The sequence below is a fragment of the Emiliania huxleyi genome, assembly GCF_000372725.1.
Source record: "Emiliania huxleyi CCMP1516 chromosome Unknown EMIHUscaffold_124, whole genome shotgun sequence".
Lineage (NCBI taxonomy): Eukaryota > Haptophyta > Isochrysidales > Noelaerhabdaceae > Emiliania > Emiliania huxleyi.
Genome location: NW_005201349.1, coordinates 172,570 through 189,380, shown reverse-complemented (window position 1 = coordinate 189,380; position 16,811 = coordinate 172,570). Strand labels below are relative to the sequence as shown.

Below are 16,811 nucleotides of genomic sequence, written 5' to 3'. Positions count from 1 at the left end.
TTCATACACGATCAGTATAAGTCGATGCTGAACCGCGATTTTGAGGCCGCGTTCGCGTACCCAGAGTGGATTCGCCTGACGCCGGCGGCTGCACCGCTGCCAGTGCATATGCCGCTGAGTCTCTTCTGGGACCCGCCGCACACGCTCAAGAACTGGCTGACCTCGTGCCGCATCGCTTATCGGAACTCGCAGCGTGCGAATGCGCCTCCACCGGCCCCTGTTGCCGCAGTCTCCGAACCGCTGCGCTCCGACAAGCTGCCGCCCTTGGCCGGCGCAGCCGACGCAGAGGCGCAGCTGCTTGCGGAGGAGCCACCAGAGGGCGAGGGGGAGGAGGCAGGGGCGGGGGCTGGGGCTGCGGCGCCGAGCGCAGACAGCCTGATTGTGCGGGTCGGCCGAGCCGTCTCGCGCGTCATCGACCGGCAGGAGGAGAGGGTCCAGGCGGCCAAGAGGGACCTGCGGGAGGTGCCGCCGAGGCTGCTGCATCCGAACTCAATGAACGTGGGGTTCCATCCGCAGTCGGTGCCCATCGCGGCCCGCGCCTTCTCGCTCGCCGTGGCGAGCGACGCACGCGCACACGGCGACACAGAGGCTGCTGAAGTGATTGAGCGGCTTTCAAGCTGGTACCTGGGCTGCACCGCGCGAGGCTACGCGCCCGCAGTCAGGTGGGAGACGGCTGACCAGGCGCCCGCCTGCGGTGCGGCGGTTGTGAGCTTCACCCCATAGAGCTCACTCATTGTCCTGCCCGCGCCCGTAGATGGACCGTCTGATTCTGGACAAGCTGGACCCAGACCTGCAGTGGGGGCCGGTCCACTCGGCGGGCCGAAAGGTCAAGGCCATGCACGGCCGGGGAGGCTTCAGCCGTGTGTCCGCGCAGGCCGTGCTGATGCACAACGCGGCGAGGACCGTCGTCGAGGCGCAGCTCGGGCCGGACGCGCAGCTGCTGGTCAAGGATCGCATTCAGGGCACGGATCTGTGAGCCGGTAGATGCTCACTTTTAGGGAGCCAACTACGAACGATTCTCGAGAAGTAGCAACTTTTATGCTGATCTCCGCCACTCACCTCGCCCACACTTTACGCACATCCCCGCGGCAATTAGATGATACCGAACTCGAAACTGAGCCTCGACACACGTACTCACTACTCTTGGTACTCAGCGCCACACACTGCACAATGACGAACATGTGTGAGAACTCACGCGCTCGCGCACAGGCCCCTCTCTATCTTAATCCCTCCGATTGGCACACACCTAACACATATACCCATTCGCCGACCACCACACGGAATAGGTGCGAGAATACGAATTCGATGGCCCGCTCCAAGCTCGGTGACAAGGCGCCGCCTTCCCTTTGGAGGCGATGGCTCCGGCGCATCACGGAGGTGGCGCAGCAGCAGCTGCGGTCGGCGGAAGAATCACACTACCCTATCTTCGCTACGGCGCACGGCGTCTACGAGCGGTGGAAGTATATTGCGGGCTTCCGCGGCTGCCGCTGCACCCCCCCATGCCGCCCGGGTGCGGAGGCTGCTGGTTGCGAAAGCTGCCGGCCCGCCAACCGCAAGACTGCGGTGGAGACCAAAGCTCTCGACCGGGCGTCGGGCGCCGCGCAGCAGGGTATGCGGACCGCCATTCACCGCCAGCCGGCGCGAGCCGCGCTGCAGCGGCCTGAGCCGCCGGCTCCGGCCGCGCCCGACCCAGGCCCGGCTCCGGCCGTGACCACGGCCGAGCCGGCGGCGGCCGCGCAGCAGGGCGCGCCACCGCACATGCCGCTCGCCGCGCCGGGCGGGGCCGTCGGCGGCGACGCACCGGACGCTGTCGTCATCGAGGCGGCAGACATGGTGGAGCTGGAGGCGATGGAGGCCGAGACGGAGGACGGCACCGCGGCGGTGCACGCGACCGTCACCGTGTATGCCGGTGTCGTGGAGGGTATGATTGTCGGGTAGGAGTTTTGAGACATGGTGTGCGTGGTTGTGAGTATGCACTGTAAACGAGACGCGATCACGCTTTTAGCGCGACATTGAACGGGCTCCACCTCGAGAGGGCGTCTCGCGTGCGCGGTGCCGCTTGGGCGGGGCGGGAGAGCAGAGGCACCGGAGAAGCGGGTCATGGCACGCCAAGAAACAGCCGGTGGAGCATTTGGGGCTGACGGAGCAGAGCTTTATTGACTTGGCGGAGAGGGACGAGCGGCGCGGCGCCGCCGAGACGCGCGTCCTGCGCTCTCACTCAGGGACGGGCACCTTGAGCTTGACCTAGAGAGTACCAGTACGGTAGAGTATACGCGGCTTTGCGGCCCGACACATCTTCACATGTCGTCGAGGAGGCAGCATGTTCGAGCGGCAAGATCCGTACATACAGGGTGTCACGGTGGGGAGATTTGCGCTCTCGCTCGGTTGTCGCTGGCGCTCTCAAGTGTCAAGTGAGCCGGATGAGGCTGTTCAGCGACTGTGGTGTGTGGACTCCTCATGTGGCGAGTCTCCTCCAGAGTCACCTCGCTGACTCGGTTTTGTGTTCTCGTTTCAAGTCAAAACGCACAAAGCACAGCACACGCCCAACAGCACCACACAATACTCAATACTTCATACGACTCGGCGTCGCGGGGGCACCATGGGGGGGGGCACACACTCGGATGTGCGCCACGGCCAGGACATCAGACCTCTAAACGTACAGGGCAGACGGGCCAGGGCGCCCGAAGCCCAGTCCCGCAGCCGGCGAGCTCTGCGCCTCGTCAGAGCTTCGCCCTCTATCGACAAGGAGAAGTGGAGGGGGAGCGGGGGAGGGGGGGCGGCCGCGATGGGGCGCAGCACCGGCGCGCAATATAATGAAGGGGCGCACCGGCCCTTTGCTTGCGCCCCCCGCGCCTCTGCTCGCGCCCCCGCCCCCCGCCCCCCCCGAAGGGGCGGGCGGGCGCCGCTCAGGCGCAAAAGTTGCCCACCCCGGGCAGGAAGCGGCACGGGTTGTGCATCGTCTTGCCCTCGCTGCTGAGCAGCTCGTCGAACTTTGCGTCGACGAGGGCGGCGGCCATGCGGCGGTTGGTGGCGTCGTAGGTGGCGCGCAGCTTCTCGTCCTCCTTGGTGGGCGTCTCGGCGAACATGCCGCGCTTGCGCTTCGCGTCGGCCGCGAACTGGTCGTACGAGACGAACATGACGTTGATCAGGACGCGGAAGAGGTTGAGGCGGTACGACCGCCAGCAGTCGTCGAGCGAGTAGCCCTCGACGCCGTCGCGGACGAGCCGCTCGTGGTAGAGCAGCATGAGCTCCGCCTCGCAGGTGCGGCGCAGCTCGGGCTCGATGTTTTGCGCGAGGAAGTAGGCGACGTCAAAGCCCGCCTGCGGCCGGGGGGGGGGGGGGGGTGACGGCGGCGGCGGGGGGGGGGGGGAGGACACGGACGGCGGAGGCGAGAGGCAGGCAGGCGAGGGGCAGGCAGGCGAGGGGCACGGAGGCGAGGGGCAGGGAGGCGAGGGGAGGCGGCGGGCGGGCGGTGGCGGCGGCAACGGCCAGCGGCGGGTGGGCTCGGGATGTGGGCCTGGGGAGTGGCGGCGGTGGCGGCGGCGGCGGAGGGAGGGGCGGCGGTGGGGAGTGCCCGCCTGCGCGATGCAGATGTTTCCGAAGTCAATCATCTTCATGCCGGTCGGGAAAGACTCGTCGAAGAAGATGTTGTCGAGGTGGACGTCGCCGTGGCAGAGGGTGAGCGGCGGCTTGTACACCTCGCGCACGAACCACTTGAGCTTCTGCATGATCACCGGCTTCATCGCGAGCACCGGCTTGTAGGTGTCTCCCCAGCAGCGCTGTAGCGCCGGGAAGCCCTTGTTGACTGAAAAGATGAGCGCGTTCTTGAAGAGGCCCATGTGGTCAGTGCCCGGCGCCGACACCCACGTCAGCGGCTCCTCCTTCTTCGACGCCTTCCACCACCGCGCGTGGAACGAGGCGAGCGATGTCATCACCAGCCGCAGGTGCTGCAGGTTGTCGCAGCCAGACGTGCGCGAGTAGAGCGGCTTGGGCATCATCTCGACGAGCATGCAGAAGACAGGCTTCCGCTTCCAGAAGCGCTTGTGGAAGAGCTTGGCGCCTGCGACGACACGCTCGACGCGTCGTGGGCTTGTCGCGGCCGTGCCCGGCGGTTGCGCGAGCGGCGGCGGTGCGAGCGGCGGCGGTGCATGCGCGGTGCGGGTGCGGCGGTGCGGGCGCGTGCGGCGGTGAAGGGGTTGGGAGTGGCGGGAGGGAGTGGCAGGAGGGAAGGGAGAGAGTGTCGAGGGCTGGTGTGGCAGGAGTGAAGGGGAGCGGCGTGGCGTGGCTTCGCGTGGCAGGAGGGGCTGGCAGCGGCAGGAGGGAGCACCGATGAAGAAGGCGGCGGGCCTGCCGAGCCCCTGGTCGAGCTCCTCCATGTCATTGTACCAGTGCGCCTCGGCGCCGAAGATGGAGCGGAGCATGAAGCCCGGCATCGAAGTCTTGCACTGCGGGGCGCGCGCGGGACGGGTGAGCTGCGTGCGCTGCGAGCTCTCCTTCCTGCCGGTGCGGTGGGCGCGGTGGCGGCGACGCGCGTGCGAGAGAGAGGGCGGCGCACCGGCGAAAACTTGGCGACGAACTGGAGCGGCGCGTGCGCCTCGGCGTTCTCGAGCTCGACCGTGCAGATGGCGAGCAGGCCCATCACACCCTCGCCCTCACCGAGCGGCTTCACATTGCACGAGGTGACCTTCCCGCCCTCTTTGAGAAAGCCGCGCATCGTGTAGACCTCAGTGAGCCACTCGGACGTGATGCCGATCGTCGACTGCACCAGCGGAACCGAGGGCCGCTGGCCGACCGGGAGGTAGCCCTCCGGCCGCGTGATGTTGCTGCAGTCTGACTTGTAGGACTTGTTCGTCGTTTTCTGCGAGCTCAGCTTCACTTCCGAGAGGGCGACGACGGCCGGGTCGCTCACGGTGACGGACTTTTGGCTGGTGACGGCGGGCGCGCTCTGGCCCTCGGTGTCGACCGTCTCGAGCTCCGCCTCCGTGGCCATGACGAGCACAAGGCAAGTAGGATGCAATTCGCGCGGATACCAAAGGAAGGCCGAACCGATGGCGGGCAAGGAGTGGGTAGGTCGAGGCGCCAATATGGCGGCCCCTTTTGGGGGCCCCTTGCGCAGTGTGTCACTCACTTCACACACACACACCCCTTGCACACGCCCACCGCCCCGCCTAGGTCGGAAAGAGATGAGGAGATGAACAGCCCGAGGAAAGGCTGACTAACAAACACGTATGGGAGGTAGGTTACAAGGTGGCGTCGTCGTCACGCTGCCCGCTTCCCGGGACACAGCCTCCGGGTCGCCTCCGGGTCGCCTCACGCTGCCCACCTCCGGGTCGCCTCCTCAGCCGGGGGTACGCCTCAGCTCATACCCGTAGCCTTGCGGCTGGCCGCCGTCGGGCCGAAGCGATCGAGTCGCCGCTGGTGGCTGGAGGATGGATTCCTCTTCTGTGGTGGGCGCCCGCGGCCGCGAGACCGACCCCTCGGCCGGGTCCACTCGTCGTCCCGAGGAGCCTCCCCTCGCGTCCTCCCACCCCTGCCGGCGTCTCCGCTTGCCAGGCGGCGGAACCACTCCACTCGTCCCAGCCTCCCTCGCGCGGCCCTGCGGGATCCCCAGTCGTTCGATCTCACCGCCTTCCCCGCTTCGGGTCCCCCCTTGCTATGGCTTCCGCTCGAAGCACTTGGAGCACTTGGAGTGCAGTCATCAACCGCACATCCAGGGCCGGGGGGCTGAGAAGCACACCCAGCGAGCCGGATGATTGGCATCGGGTTGCGGGCAAGAGAGCCCTAGCCCCGGGGGTGCGCGTTCGCAGGGAAAGGGCCTTAAAGTAAACACGGGTCTCCGAGGGTTGGTTCCGTGACCGTGTACCGAAGTATCAGCATCCTCCGGATCGACCGGCTATGGCACGGGAACCCTAGGGTCACTCCGTGGCACCGGCACTTGAGGGCGTAGCTAGCTCCATCTCGTGAGACCGACCACGCCGTTCTCCACAGCGCGTTGTCTAGCTCCCTCCGTGTCACCTCAAGTTGGTGTTGGTGTGTATCCGGTCTGTCTGCGTGACGAGTCCCGTTCTGTTGTGCGTGCCGAAAGGTAGCGCGACTGGGTTGCCAAAAGACGTGCCACGCGATACGTCCTTCGACTCATACCCCTCCGGGGCTTCCTGACCTGCTCCACAGCATACCAACGGCGGCTAAAGGGGCTGGCTTCGACGGGGTTGCATTCTCGGCAGAATGCCTCCCCGATCGGCACCAGCCTCATCTCACACGACTGGCAGTACGCCTCCGAGGCAGAATTGGCCCGTGCACACGGGTATGCCGGTGCCGTCCCTCGCTCGTCAGCTGTCAGAGGTCGCTGCCTCTTTGGCATCGTCCCGCCTCCACACCCCGCGGAGTCGTTTTTCTTCTTCGTGGCGCATGTACATGAACACTCGCCGCCTCGCCGACCTGGCTCGGGGCGACCTGGCCTCGCTGCGCGATTTCCTCTCCGGGCGGCGGACGCGCGGCACGTCGCTCGCGGCCCAGCTCGACGCACGGCACGACACCGAGAAGCAGGACACGCTGCTGACCTGGGCCGCTCGGCACGGGCAAGCCGAGGCGGTACGGCTGCTGCTCGAAGCTGGCGCGAGCGTCGGGGCGGCGAACGGCGTTGGCTTCACCGCGCTGGCTATTGCGTGCCTAGAAGGCCAGCTTGAGATCGTCCGGCTGCTCCTCGAGGCCAGCGCAACGGTCGACCAAGCCCTGAACAATGGCGGCACGCCGCTGCTCATCGCGTGTGCGAAGGGCCACGTCGAGTGTGCCCGTCTGCTCCTCGAGGCCAGCGCGGCGATCAACCAAGCCAGCAACAATGGCGCCACGCCTCTGTTCGTGGCTTGCCAGGGGGGGCAGCTCGAGTGCGCCCGGCTGCTGCTGAAGGCTGGCGCGGCGATCAACCAAGCCAGCAACAACGGCGCCACGCCTCTGTTCGTGGCGTGCCAGCAGGGCCAGCTCGAGAGCGCCCAGCTGCTCCTGAAGGCTGGCGCGGCGGTTGACCAAGCCATGAACAACGGCGCCACGCCGCTGTACATCGCGTGCCACAACAACCACCTCGAGATCGCTCGGCTGCTCCTTGAGGCTGGCGCGGCGGTCAACCAGGCCGATGCGAACGGCGCCACGCCGCTGTACATGGCGTGCCAGGGCAACCACCCCAAGTGCGCCCGGCTGCTCCTGAAGGCTGGCGCGGCGGTCAACCAAGCCAGCAACAATGGCGCCACGCCGCTGTCCATCGCGTGCCACCTCAACCACCTCGAGATCGCTCGGCTGCTCCTTGAGGCTGGCGCGGCGGTCAACCAGGCCGATGCGAACGGCGGCACACCGCTGTACATGGCGTGCCAGGACAACCACGTCGAGATCGCCCGGCTGCTTCTCGAGGCTGGCGCGGTGATCAATCAAGCCATGAACCGTGGCGCCACGCCGCTGTTCATCGCGTGCCGCAACAATCACATCGAGGTCGCCCGGCTGCTGCTCGAGGCGGGCGCGGCGATCAACCAGGCCAATGAAGACGGCGCTACGCCCCTGTACATGGCGTGCCAGGACAACCACGTCAAGATCGCCCGGCTGCTTCTCGAGGCTGGCGCGACGGTCGACCAAGCCAGCAACGATGGCGACACGCCGCTGATCATCGCGAGCCAGGACGGCCACCTCGAGGTCGCCAAGCTGCTCCTCGCGGCTGGCGCGGCGTTCGACCAAACCACGAACCGCGGTGCCACACCTCTGTTCGCCGCATGCCACCAGGGCCACCTCGAGGTCGCCAAGCTCCTCTCCTCCTACGGCGCCTCCCGCGCCGCAACGCCCTTCGGCACGCCCGAGGAGGCCGCAAACAGCCGCGGCCACGCCGACCTCGCCGCCTGGCTGGTCGCCAGCCGCGGCTGGACGCCGCTCCAGCATCTCGAGGCTTGCCCCAAGACGAGCGGCCAAGGGCGTGCGTGCATTGTCCTCACGCGCATTGTCCCTCTTCCGCAGGCGATGACTGTCGAGCGGGCGCGGGCGCTGCTGCGCGGCGGCGCGGACTCTTCAGCCGGCGAGCCTTCTGCCCTCGAGCGGGCGCGCGTCCTCTGCTCGTGGGGCGAGTCGGATCCGACCGCTGCGGCAGTCGGTTCCACAGTCGCGATCCACTCTCTCGTCTCGCGGCCTTCGATGAACGGCAAGGTCGGCGTGGTCGTCTCCGCAAACGCTTCGACGGGCCGATTCGGCGTGCGCGTGGCGGGCGAGGCCAAGGCACTCGCACTGAGGCGCGCAATGCAATGGTCTCTCCCCGACTCGCCGGATCCTCTCTTTGACACACCTCTGCCCTCCCTCAGGCCCGCCAACCTGCAGCCAGCGGCCGAGGTGGAGGTGGGCAGGCTGGTCCTCAAGGCGGCGGAGTGGTCGCCGCAGTCGCACGAGCTCTTCCCGGAGGCGGCTCGCAAGCGAGCGGTGGAGGTGATGCATCTGGGCTACCTGATTGCATGGGACGAGGAGCGCTTCGATAGCCGCGAGGGAGCGGCTCCGGAGCTGGCGGACATCTGGCGCGGCTTTGTGCTGCCAAGGGTGGTGGTGCGATGACTGCTTCGGTCCTGTTCTCCTCTTGGCAGCCAAACCCCGGTTTGGTGGTGCTACACTGCTGCGTTTTTTGTCATGGCGTTCTTCTTTTTATACCCAGACCAAACGAAGAGAAAATGCAGGAAGGATGCGCCCAGCTCGGCGCACGGCGGACGCGCGTCGCGCCGCGGCGGCCCACACGTGCCGGGGCGCGCGCACGCGGTAACGCCGCGCGGCACACGTGTGCCACGTTGAGCTCTCGCGGCTGCGGAGCTCGACGCGCGGCACGACACCGAGAAGCACGACACGCTGCTGTGAGATGCCTGGGCCGCTCGTCACGGCAGGCCGAGGCGGGGGCGGGTATACGATTCTTTTTTAGCAGCAGCAGGGTCGGTGGAGGGATAAGGTTAAGGAGGAACGGCGGCACAGGCCGCCCCACCACAGAGACACACGGAGACACGGGGACTTTGTAGAATTTAAGGAACGGAGCGCGGCGCGACGCTACCTCGGCGCGTGGGCGATGCCACGCAGCGCCGGATCGCGCGGCTCATGGGCCGCTCGAAGCCGTAGGTAAGCAGCCACCCGAGGAAAATCGAGAGGGGCAGCGTGGCGGCGGTGCCCCACTTGGGCATCAGCATGAGCGCCCCTCCTGCCCTTCCCTTGCTTGCAGCCGATCTCCAGACCTCTGGGCCACCGTTGGTGGCGAACGCGCCCGGCCACAACACACCGTAGGCGGCGAGTGTCATGTAGATGATGAGCGTCTGATGGACGACATAGACGGCGAGGCTGATGTTGGCGAAGCGGCGCAGCGGCTCCGAGCCGAGGAAGGCGTGCGTCGTCGAGGGCGGCCTTGGCGCGCTCGCCGGGTACGCGAGGGCGACGATGAGTTCATAGAAGAGGATCGGCAGCGCCGCCTCGCCGGCGATGCGGCAGAGGTAGCCGAAGCCGGCCGAAGTGAGGAAGAGCTGCTCGAGGATGCCGAGGACGACGATGAGGAGCCACACGAGGAGGAGCGCCGTCGCATAGTGCCGGCGGCACGCCTTGGCGAGCGAGTAGCAGTTCTGCGAGAGTGCCGGGTCCTTGGCCTCGAGCTCTGCCTGGCGCGCGGCGAGCATGCCCATCACAAAGGTCGGCAGTCGAATCGGCGGCCACACTCTTGCCCACCAGTATCCCAACTCGCCGCCGAAGATGGCTCCAGCACCAAAGAGCATGCAGACGAAGAGCCCCAGCTGGATGCCGTACAGTGCGCACGCAAACGTGCGCACCTGCTTCGGGTGGACGCGAGTCAGGTGGATCGCGATGCGTGGGAAGAGGAGGTAGAAGAACGTCATGGTGGAGATCGTCCAGAGGTGGCCCGCCGGCGGGAAGAACAGGACGGTCCACGAGTTCAGGCCGAGCGGGAAGAGGGAGAGCACGAAGCCCCCCCACCACCACGCGCCCGTTGCATGGGTGTGGCCCGTGAAGTACAGCGGCACCGCGAGCAGGTTGCCCAGGTACCAGAGCGGCCCGATGCGCGCGAAGCGCTTGATGTAAAAGTCGCGCGCGCTGAGCGGCGGCAGCGGCGCCTCCGCCGGTTCCGCCTCCACCTCCTTGGTCGGCGCGCAGAAGCACGGGAAGCAGCAGCCCGCGTTGGCCGAGGTGCCGTCGCCGCAGCAACTCGTGTCGGTGCCTCGCGGCACCGGGCGCACACTGCCGTATCCGAGCATGAGGACGAATCCGCTGATGATGTAGAACAAACTCATCGACGCGCCGCCGATCAGGTCGAGACCCGACGTGGTGCGGTGCATCGGGTCGTCCGCTGGAATGTAGCTGCCACACGTGACGCCCACGAGGTCAGTATAGTTCGTGGACGGTAGGCAGCACTCATACGCGTGTGGCCCTCGGATGTGGCCCTCGTAGAAGGCGTGTGGCCACATCCGACCCGTCATGCGAGCCTCGCCGAGGGCGCACGTGCATCCATCGAAGTCCGAGCCGGCCCAGCAGTTCAGAGAGCCGCCTGTGCACCATTTAGTGCTGCACCCGAAGGCGTCTGCCTCGTCGGCGTCGGGTGCTTCCTGCGTGGACGGTGTGGTGTGCGCAATGTAGCCAGTGTAGGTGCTGTGGTGGCCGAGTACGATGTGCAGCACGGCGATGGCGCGGAGGCCATCGACGGAGTTGGTGTTGAGCAGCCGCATTCTCAGGACAAGGGCGAACAGGGGCGAACAGCGTCCCGGGGCGACTTGGACAACGTCAACGACAACAGCTGGTTTCCTTTTTCTTTGAATTTGCCTTCGTTGTTAATAGTACAAACCCAATGGTCTCTTGCGAGCGGTCCTTTTTCTTTCGTTCCCTCCCAAAAGCCCTAGTCTGGACGGTTCTTGTGTCAGATCGACACGAAATAGAATGAGATAGAATGAGATAGCCAGATGCGCCAGATAGCGCCAGATAGCGCCCCAACCCGCCGCTGCGGCGGGCGCCCCGCCCCGGCCTCTCTCGCCGCGCGCCTGCCTGTGGCACCGTGCTCTCTCGCCTCACTACGACCGCCTAGATGGTGCCGACGGCTGCCTTCCACGCCCGGTGCTCCTCAGTGTTGAGGTCGAAGGTCAGCTTGAAGTCAGTCGGATCGGGCTTGGGGGGGCGGATCTGCTCGTAGCCTGCCTCCTCGCCGCCGAGGCGATCGGCCTCCTCGCAGGTGAGGCAGAGCGCACAGCCTGGTTGCGCATCGAGCCACTCCTTCGACTTGTGCTTGTTGTCAAGCGCCAGCCGCCACCGCTTCTCGAGCGCGATCGCCATCGGGTTGCTCGCGTGCCTCCCCATCCAGTGCGAGGACAGCTGCGACACGGCGCTCACGCCATTGAGCACGCGGTGGCTCTTCTTGCACGAGTCGAAGGGGCAGATGAGGACCACGGGGCTCGGGTGGTAGTCGGCGTTGCCCATCACCTTCTCTGTGAGGTCACGGCCCTCAAAATACTTGGCCAGGTACTCTGGCTCCGACCGCATGATGTCGCTCGAGGCGGGCTTCCACGAGAGCCGGTCACGTAGCTGCGCGTCGAGGCCGTCACGCCTAGATGGAGCCTTTCAGCTCGTCGAGCTTGGTGGTGGAGGCCTCCTGCTTGCGCGTGCGCGGCTTGGACTTGGCCTTGAGCTTCTTGCCCACGAGCCCACGTCCACAGCGCAGATCTCGACCTCGACCGTGACCTCCGTCTCGTCCACAAGCAGCTGGCCCAGCCGCTCGATCTGAAAGCGCGCGGTGGACAATTGGTCGCGGACCTTGAAGAAGAGCGCCTGCTTGCCGCTGAACAGCACCTTGCCCTGCAGGCCGATCTTGACAGAGGTGGGAATCTCGAACGGACTCGCGCAGGTACGACTCGAGGCGGCCCCAATCCTCGGCCGTGACGATGGAGTCCACTCGCAGCTCCGCTTGCGAGCAGCGTAACGTCGAAGGTGTCCTCATCGATCCGGGTCGTCCTGCTTGATCAGGAAGCGCCACTGGAGCAGGGCCGCCTTGGCGGTGGCAGCCGTCTGCACGCGTGCGTAGGCGTCCCTCGCCATAGTACTATGCCATAGATGATAGAGCTGGCTGGCGGGAAGCGTCTATGGATACTATGCGCGCAGCGCGAAGAAGAACAGAAAAACGGCTCTTGAATAGGCGAGATCGCTGCGAGATCGCACGAGATAGAACGAGATAGCGCCGACTGACCAATCCCCCCATCGAGGGCCAACAGCAGAAGAATCGTGCTTTTTGTGAGGTTGTTTGGTGTTGGGTTGTTTGTGTTGTTTGTACTCGAAGGCAAGTGCGTCTCTTCACATAAACGCGTCTGTTCACAGCTCGCGGGACGGCCGTCACGGGCGCCTGTCCGCGAGCGCCTATGCGTGGCTGGAGCGAAGGGGGGAGAGCTCAGGAGGGCGACGGAGCGTAAATTCACCGCACGCCTTGCCGACGCGCGCGGAGAGGACCGTCGCCGACATCAGTCCCTCCTGGCCGTCCATACACACCGCGATAAATGAAGAAGGGCTTCCTCAGCGGCGCGGCGACGCCCAAAGCGGCACGCACGAGCGCGGGTCCGGCCACCGCATTCTTTAACACTCTCACCGACTGGCAGCGCGACATATTGGCGGGCATGGGCGGCATGACCGCGCAGGAGCGCTCGGAGTTTGGCAACGCGCTCGTCGCCACAGCGACCGCATCGCAGTCCACTGGCGGCGGCGCATCGGGCCTCGAGGGCCTCAGGTCCGCTGGTGGCACCGGCCCTGCATTTGTGGCCTTTGGCGAGCGCGCGGTCCTGCACCGCTACATCTCGCAGCAGCAGCTGGAGCGCATCGCCGCGCGGCTGACGTCCTACGCGACGGCGGAAGAGCGCGAATCCGAGACGGTCAAGGCCATGCGCCGCTTCATCGCTTGCAGCCAGCCCCTAAGCCAGGTCCGACTGGTTGGCTGCCCGGTTCGGCACAAGGTCGCGGAACACGTTGACCTGAACGGTCTCAAGGCGCGGATGGATCTCATGAGCGCGATGCCGGGCGGTACTCCCGAGCGGTATAACGTGAACGTAAAGATCCCTGGAATGGACGACGAGGACGACGAGGACGACGATCCGTGCCACATCGTGGTAGTCGAGCCTAAGCACCTGCGGCCGGCCCCACTCGGCGAGTGCATGCGCGACGAGTACCACGAGAAGATCCCGGAGGATCACGTGGCCGACGCCTGGTGGGCCGAGAAGGAGGAGCACTGGCAGCAGATGCAACGAATGGGCATGGGCAGAATGGGCCCGCCGCGGCCCTCTTGAGCTGATGTGCTTTTGGACCGGCCGGTCCTGGCGTGGAAGACGGCGGCCATCCGCGATCTAGTGTGCGTGCGGTCGGGGTGTCATCCTGCAGGCTCCTTCCCCTATGGCTATACGAGCTGGAATCCTGGTCGGCCGGGTGGGGAGGGGGAGGGGGGGGGGGTATATGGTCCTGTCGGCTGGAATCCTGGTCTGCTGTAGGAGTTAGGTTAGGTAGAAAGGTGAAGAACAGTCAGGCTCGGAAACTGGACGGTGGGGAGGTACGCCACCATACCATGCATCGACAAAAGTCGAACCCATCAGCACCGTGTGCGACGTGTAGTCCCGCGACTCATGTCCTGCTCGGCACCAAAATCAGCCTCCTCCCCTCGCATCTACGTGTACTCACTGCCCAAGTCGGTGGTTAGGCCGTGCAACGACTGGCGAAACACGTGTAGTCTCGCGCAGTGGATCCGAAAGTCCAAGCACTTCGAGCCCAACGGCGAGTGCGCCGACTACTTCTTGGTGCCGCACCACCCGACGGGCGGGAATCCGACGGGCAGCGAGGCGGCGGGCGACTATGCCGTCGGGCGCATGTTCGACTATATCCGCCAGACGTGGCCCTTCTGGAACAGGAGCGTGGCCGACGCGACTGCGCGGCACTTCTGGCTTCTTCCCTGCGATCACGGCCCGGGAGACTGCGCATTTTCGCGGCCCATCGTGCCAAACAAGTACTCCTCCGGCAAGCTCACCCCGCGGCGGCCCGTCCGCTTTGGCCCCGTGCAAGCGCCAGCAAACGACCGCTGGCTGCGAGACGCGTGGGGCGAAGGCTGGGAGGCGCTCAACCCGGCCTCTCCCGCGCGGCTGCTCTTCAACCTGCAGTACAACGGGTGGACCGACGGGTTGCGGGCTCCGTCGGGCAGCTGCCTCAACTGCTTCCAGCCCTGGCTCGACGTGCGGCTGCCCACGCCTGAAGAGCACGAGTGCGGGCCCTTGTGCGGCTTGCACCGGTCACAATCGGGCCAGAGGGTGCCGACGCTGCTGCAGCGCGAGCTGCTGCGCGTCTCATCCCCTCGCGCGCAGCCGCCGCAGCCGCAGCCGCAGCAAGTGAAGGTGGCTCAGCCGGCACCGCCGCAGCCGGCGCTTCCGCGTGGCAGGCGGAGGAGCAGCCCCGCCGCCGGCTCCTCGGCAGGAGCAGGTCGCTTGCTCGCCCGACATCTGTCCGAGTCGAGCCGGGGGGGGGAGGGGGGAGCGGCGGAGCACGTCTCTCTGGACTGCGTGCCGTACGGACGGGCGCGGTTCGACGTCCCGTCCGCGGAGGGGCGGCGGCTCGAGCTCGCGGGCGCCGCTGGGCCGCTGGGCAAACTGCGCGACTTTCTGAGGCGCGCGGGTTCGTGGAGGAACCGCTCGACACGCGGACGGCGCCTGGACTCTTCTCGGAACCTTCTCGGAACCTTCTCGGAGCCCTCGCCCCGTAGGAACCGCTCGCTACGCAGCACGCGGCTCGCCTCCTGGCACGCGCCGCGGCGGGGCAGCAGAGGGGCGGAGGACGAGAAGCGCCACGAGAAGCGTCTCGGGGCGAGGCCGTCTCTCGGGGCGAGGCCGTCTGCTCGTTTGGCGGGCTCGAGAGAGGAGGAGGAGGACGCCCCGGCGTTTAAGAAGGTGCTGAAGGCGGCGGGGGGCGGGAGGACGGTGCCGCCGGTGCGCGATCTGCCGCCGCGAGGGAGGGAGGGTGGGACGGAGGGTGGGAGGGTGGGAGGGTGGGAGGGCGGGAGGACACACCAGCGCGCACTTCCCGCCCCGCCGCGGCCCCTGGCTCCATCCTGTCCCTTGCCCCTGCAGGAGAAGCCCGCCGGCAGGTCCGCCCCAGCGGCACGCGGCGGCAAGGCGACGGGCGTCGAGGCGTCGCTTCCCCCCGCCGAGCCGCTGCCGATCCACCCCCGCCGAAACTGCACGCCCCTCTCGGGCGGGCGACACGGCTGCACTGCCATCCTCGGAGCCTGCTCGGGGCTGTCCCCGTAGGCACGCTCTTCTGGGCGGGCGCGGTGCGCTTCAACAACAACCGCGCCCGCCGCGCTCTGCTCGGCATCGCGGGCCAGAGCGGCGCGTGCATCCACGACACGCTCACGGAAAGCGACGCCGTGCGGCCTCTGTGCGGCCCCGCAGCGCAGGCGGGGAGAGGCGTCGGGTGGGGAGCCAGACTGAGAGCAGGTCGCTTTCTTGCTCTCTCCAGGCACCTCGCGATGCTGACGTCGCGCTTCTGCTTCTCGCCCCGCGGCTGGGACAACGGCGACTCGGACCGCTACTTGCCAGCAGTGCTGTACGGCTGCGTGCCTGTCCTGTCCGAGAGGCTCGAGGCGACGGCCCCCCCCCCACTGGGAGGGTTGGACTCTCGGGTGTCTCGGCGAACCTCGGCGAGCCTCGGCGAGTAGGCGATGCCCCTCGCCGAGCACCCGGAGATGCGCTGGCACGAGGCGGCGCTCTATGTCGAGGCGGAGTCCATCCCTCGGCTGATGGGCTGGCTGCGCAAGCTGCGGCGAGGCGCCGCGGCCGCGATGGTGTCTGCCGCCGCCGGCGTCTGGCCGCGCCTCCTGCACACGAGCCTGGTGTTTGGGAGCGGGTGGGTGCCGCGCGAGTGCGCAAGGTGCAGGGGCGGCGCGGGCCGGGGACGCGCCATTCGTTCGGACAGCGGTCCGCTGCTCAGTGCCGACGTGCGCCCCACCCGCAGGCCGAAGGGGAGGGAGGGGGCGGGGGGGTGAGGGGGTGAGGGCACGGCGTTCACGCTACTTAGGAGTGCCGGCGTGAGATGCCCGGCCCCGTCGCGGCGACCCTCGCGTCGCAACTCACCGCGGCCGGGCTGCAAGGCCTCGGCTGGACCGCCCCGCCCGCCGGGCTTTTCTCTCCCCCTTCCCTCCTGTGCCAAGGCTTCGGCCTCTCTCTGCCCCAGGCGTCGACGGCGGCGACGCGTGCACCCGCTCGAGCTATTTGGACGAGCCGCCGGAGATGGACGCGTACCACACGCTCATGGACATCCTCCGCGCTCGGCTGACCGCGCCGCCCGCGCCAGCGGAGCCTTGGATGGCCCAGGCAGCCGGTTCGGGGCACAACCAGTCCAGCTACTTCCGCGCTCGCGCGCACTGGTACACTCTTCAGGTCGCCGCGGACCCCGAGAGCATGCGGCCGGTCGAGGCCATCGCCCCGGCGCAGGCACGGCGCGATGCGTTGCGGGACGCGTGGCGGCAGCGAGCCGCGGGGAGGGAGCGGCGACCATTCACATCGGATCATCCGGCGAAACGCAAGACCAATCATCTCGTGCCTTATGGGCACTGAAATAAATTATCTAACTACACAAGAAAAATGTACACACCCGCCTGGATCCGGCGCGCCTGGGGGCCGCGAGCGATTGCGATCTGCGTGCGCACACAAGAGTCAAGACACAAGAGGATCCGGGCACCGGGGCCTCCCCCGGCTCCGCCAGACAGACTGACAGAGCTGAGACTACTCACCTTCCTACCACGTTAC

General features: G+C 67.0%; 4 protein-coding genes across 4 annotated transcripts; 2 read left to right on the top strand and 2 right to left on the bottom strand.

Moving 5' to 3' along the window:
• Window positions 1-2,488: 2,488 nt before the first annotated feature.
• Window positions 2,489-5,052, bottom strand: EMIHUDRAFT_440358 (hypothetical protein). The gene is made up of 4 exons (XM_005789883.1): window positions 4,556-5,052; window positions 4,328-4,445; window positions 3,579-4,060; window positions 2,489-3,320 (listed from the first exon to the last, which is right to left on the bottom strand). The coding sequence occupies exons 1-4, from the start codon at window positions 4,988-4,990 to the stop codon at window positions 2,907-2,909; spliced, it is 1,449 nt and encodes a 482-aa protein (XP_005789940.1). The 5' UTR covers window positions 4,991-5,052; the 3' UTR covers window positions 2,489-2,906.
• A 3,216-nt stretch (window positions 5,053-8,268) lies between these two features.
• EMIHUDRAFT_313260 (hypothetical protein) lies at window positions 8,269-8,574 on the top strand (the record flags this gene model as incomplete). Its single annotated transcript, XM_005789882.1, has 1 exon — window positions 8,269-8,574. The coding sequence occupies one exon, from the start codon at window positions 8,269-8,271 to the stop codon at window positions 8,572-8,574; it is 306 nt and encodes a 101-aa protein (XP_005789939.1).
• Window positions 8,575-8,908: 334 nt separating this feature from the next.
• EMIHUDRAFT_454871 (hypothetical protein) lies at window positions 8,909-10,763 on the bottom strand. Its single transcript, XM_005789881.1, has one exon. The coding sequence runs from the start codon at window positions 10,722-10,724 to the stop codon at window positions 9,027-9,029; it is 1,698 nt and encodes a 565-aa protein (XP_005789938.1). The 5' UTR covers window positions 10,725-10,763; the 3' UTR covers window positions 8,909-9,026.
• Window positions 10,764-15,828: 5,065 nt separating this feature from the next.
• Window positions 15,829-16,635, top strand: EMIHUDRAFT_440353 (hypothetical protein). The gene is made up of 3 exons (XM_005789880.1): window positions 15,829-16,000; window positions 16,081-16,153; window positions 16,237-16,635. Exons 1-3 carry the CDS (start codon window positions 15,845-15,847, stop codon window positions 16,617-16,619), a joined length of 612 nt encoding a protein of 203 aa, XP_005789937.1. The 5' UTR covers window positions 15,829-15,844; the 3' UTR covers window positions 16,620-16,635.
• Window positions 16,636-16,811: the final 176 nt, after the last annotated feature.

Coding starts and splice junctions, on each gene's coding strand:
- EMIHUDRAFT_440358 (XM_005789883.1), bottom strand. CDS start 4,990: ATGGCCACGGAGGCGGAGCTCGAGACGGTCGACACCGAGGGCCAGAGC. Junction 4,061..4,327: donor GCCCGCCGCCTTCTTCATCG/GTGCTCCCTCCT, acceptor GTGTCGTCGCAG/GCGCCAAGCTCTTCCACAAG. Junction 3,321..3,578: donor GAAACATCTGCATCGCGCAG/GCGGGCACTCCC, acceptor CCCCGGCCGCAG/GCGGGCTTTGACGTCGCCTA.
- EMIHUDRAFT_454871 (XM_005789881.1), bottom strand. CDS start 10,724: ATGCGGCTGCTCAACACCAACTCCGTCGATGGCCTCCGCGCCATCGCC.
- EMIHUDRAFT_440353 (XM_005789880.1), top strand. CDS start 15,845: ATGGTGTCTGCCGCCGCCGGCGTCTGGCCGCGCCTCCTGCACACGAGC. Junction 16,001..16,080: donor GTCCGCTGCTCAGTGCCGAC/GTGCGCCCCACC, acceptor CACGCTACTTAG/GAGTGCCGGCGTGAGATGCC. Junction 16,154..16,236: donor CACCGCGGCCGGGCTGCAAG/GCCTCGGCTGGA, acceptor TCTCTGCCCCAG/GCGTCGACGGCGGCGACGCG.